The 2935-nt window shown below is 49.3% G+C and overlaps 1 protein-coding gene across 1 annotated transcript; it reads right to left on the reverse strand.

Moving 5' to 3' along the window:
* Positions 1 to 713: 713 nt before the first annotated feature.
* Positions 714 to 2303, reverse strand: LOC101657066 (lysophosphatidylcholine acyltransferase 2B-like). The gene has a single exon (XM_004699582.1). It carries the CDS (start codon positions 2301 to 2303, stop codon positions 714 to 716), a length of 1590 nt encoding a protein of 529 aa, XP_004699639.1.
* Positions 2304 to 2935: the final 632 nt, after the last annotated feature.

A 2935-nucleotide genomic window follows, 5' to 3' on the forward strand; every position in this document is an offset into this window, starting at 1 on the left:
TGCTTCTTTTTATTTGATCCGTGGAGTAGGAAACTAGGACTACTGTGAGAACGAGCAAAGAACTACTCATCCGGTAAACCTTGTTTGGAGGAAAGATGAAAGGTCATTTAAAGTACTTACTGTTGATGAGTTCCTAATAAGCTGCTTCCTCTGCAAAAGTGAGGGAGAGGTGAAACTTTCGTACTTGTCTGGCCTTATTTGAGCACAAAGCACACTAAAAGCCCTTCATTAGAACCCTGCTGTGTGAACAAAGCTTATCAACCTGATCCCTTCTGCCTTTTCCTTTAGGCCACATTGAAAAAAAAGAACAACGTTATCTCAAAAACAAACAAAAAACACCTTCAAAACCCAAACCAAACTCACTGCCATTGAGCGGCTTTGTATTCAAAGCGCTCCTGCAGGACAGCATAGAACGGCCCCTGTGGGGTTCCGAAACAGTGACTCTTTACAGGACTAATGTCTCCTCTTCCTCCTGTGGAGGGGCTGCTGGTTTCCAACTGCTGACCTTGTGGTTAGCAGCCCTATAAAATAACATTAAAATAGAAAATAAAATGCCTATCAAATATCATAGCTAAGTGTTCATAATATGGAGAGTAAAAACTATCGCATTTTTAAGCATTTTTCTTCAAATAATAATTTTTATTTCAAGCAGGGTTTCTATGTGAAAGGTAACTTTTTAATTTCAGGCTTTCTGTAACCTTTGAAGATAGTGATTAAACTTCTACTGCTTGTGGTAATGAATAGCTATGGGCTGTCTGGAGATCTAGGTAGGAACTAAATAACTTGGCATACACTGGATGCTTCAGGCCAAATTTCTTAAAGGTTTTGAAAGAAATGTGCTTTTTGTCTGGACCGGCTATTTCATGAAAGAGTTTGGAAACGTCCAGGTCCGGCACTCCAAACGCTGCCTGAAGTATAGTCGTTAACTCCTGTTCGCTTATGAAGCCGTCCTTATCGAGATCGAAAAGCATAAAGGACACCTGCAGAATCTTCTCCGTGTTGTCAGGGTTGCATAGGATAGTCAGGCCAATCACGTACTCTCGGAAGTCTATGCTGCCATCCTGGTTTCTGTCAAAGAGAGCAAAAAGCTTTCTCAGCGGCATCGAAACTGGAAGTTTCAAGAAGGTTGCAAACTCTTCGATCCCTATCTTTCCTCCTTTGGAGGCGACTGCAATGGCCGCATAGTCATCCAAATGCTGCTGGATACTATCCCAGTCTAACTTCAGTGTCTGACTAAGTTTCGTAAATTCCACCAGCCCGGCTTCCATGGGTAGCCGCAGGTGACCTGCCGAGATCATCAGTTTGCAGTCTTCATACGTGTGGTCTGTGACCGGCAAGCCCAAGGCATTGGCCATGCTGATCCGAACTGTATTGGCAAACAGGATGGGGTCTTGTTTTTCGTCATCGCTCGGGGTATACACAGGCATAAATTCAATGGTCATCCGGGTGAAGGCCTGACTCAGCGTCAACAGCACGATCTGGAATGCTGAAAACCCCTTCCAGGTCCAGGTGACCGTGTCCAAGGTGTTCGGGTACCTGAGCAGGACCGGCTGCACGGGCACCCCGGGCAAGAAGGCCCCCAGCTTGAAGGTGACCAGGCAGGAGCCGTTCGTGCACACGCCTTCCGGGAAGATCATGATCTGCCGCCAGCGCCTTCCGGATCTCACGCGCCTCAGGATTTCATTCCGGGTGTTCTTCCTGGAAGCGGGGTCGTTGCGCCTCACGAGGATGGGCTCGGTTGACTGGATGACCTTCCTGAGCCCGGGGAAGGTCAGTTTCCGGTTCGCCAAGACCAGCGAAGGCAGCCCCGCAGCGACGCAGGCGATCACGTCGAAGAAGGTGGTGTGCGGCGCCACCACGAAGAGGCGGGCCTCGGCCCGCGTGGCCTTGGCCCCTCTCACGCGGACCACGAAGCCCAGCAGGCGGAACACAGCCTGTAACAGCAACCGGAGCGCTGGCTGGGTCAGTTGCCTCCTGCAGTTCGAGGCGGGCCTGGCCGGTTGGACAGGACGCCCAATGGTGGCTAGGATGACGAAGGGCCAGAGGAAGAGGAAGAGGATGAAGCAGCAGCACACCCGCACGGGCACCAACACGGCCCCCAAGAGCACGATGCGGACCCAGCGCCAGGCGCCGATGCGTGTATGTTGCCCAAAGGGGTTGGCCACGGCCGGTAGGTACAGCGACTTGCCCTTCTGCGAGGTTTCCTTGGACTCCCAGAGCTCTAATTGGGAGGCACAATCCGTCCCCTTCTCCTTGAGCACTGGGGGGTCCTTGGATTGGGAGCCATCGAATTTACTGCTCATGATGCTCCTGTGTTCAGGGGACAGCTCTCAACCTCCCTCCTCCTGGCCCCCCTTCTTTTTCTGTTCGAATGAACGTAATTAGAACTCGGAGACAATTGCACGTCGTCAGGAAATAGTGTATTACTTTTAAAATGGTTGGGCGGGAACTGGGGGGGAGGGGAAGTAAAAAATGTCAAATAAGGTAATAGAAGGAGAATCCTTTGAACAGGAACATGATGGGGTACCCCTGCCCCCCCTCCCACACACACAACAAACATCCTGCTTGTGACAACCACGCAAAGCAGAAACAGACCCCACACCTTTCTTTCAAGGCACCTCTGATTGGGTTCAAACTACCAACCTTTAGGTTACTAGTTCAGCGCTTAATCCTTTGCATCATCCAAGGAATAGCTGATTATTAATTGCACCTATTAATTGCACCTTAAAAAAAAACCTTAAATGCCAGTACCAGTGAAGTGTGCCTACTTTTTCTTTAACCCTAAGAAGTGTACCTGAGCTATCCTCCAGTCTGCATACCTGTTACAAACATTTTTCCAGTCATTGGGAAAATTAAGAGTGTATTCATTAAATAGGACAGAATTGGCTACGGCATCTTAGTTTATATTCTTCACCCGAGTCCACAGGAATCAGGC

Source organism: Echinops telfairi, unplaced genomic scaffold (assembly GCF_000313985.2).
Source record: "Echinops telfairi isolate 266 unplaced genomic scaffold, ASM31398v2 ScPeMD7_443;HRSCAF=831, whole genome shotgun sequence".
Classification (NCBI taxonomy): Eukaryota; Metazoa; Chordata; class Mammalia; order Afrosoricida; family Tenrecidae; genus Echinops; species Echinops telfairi.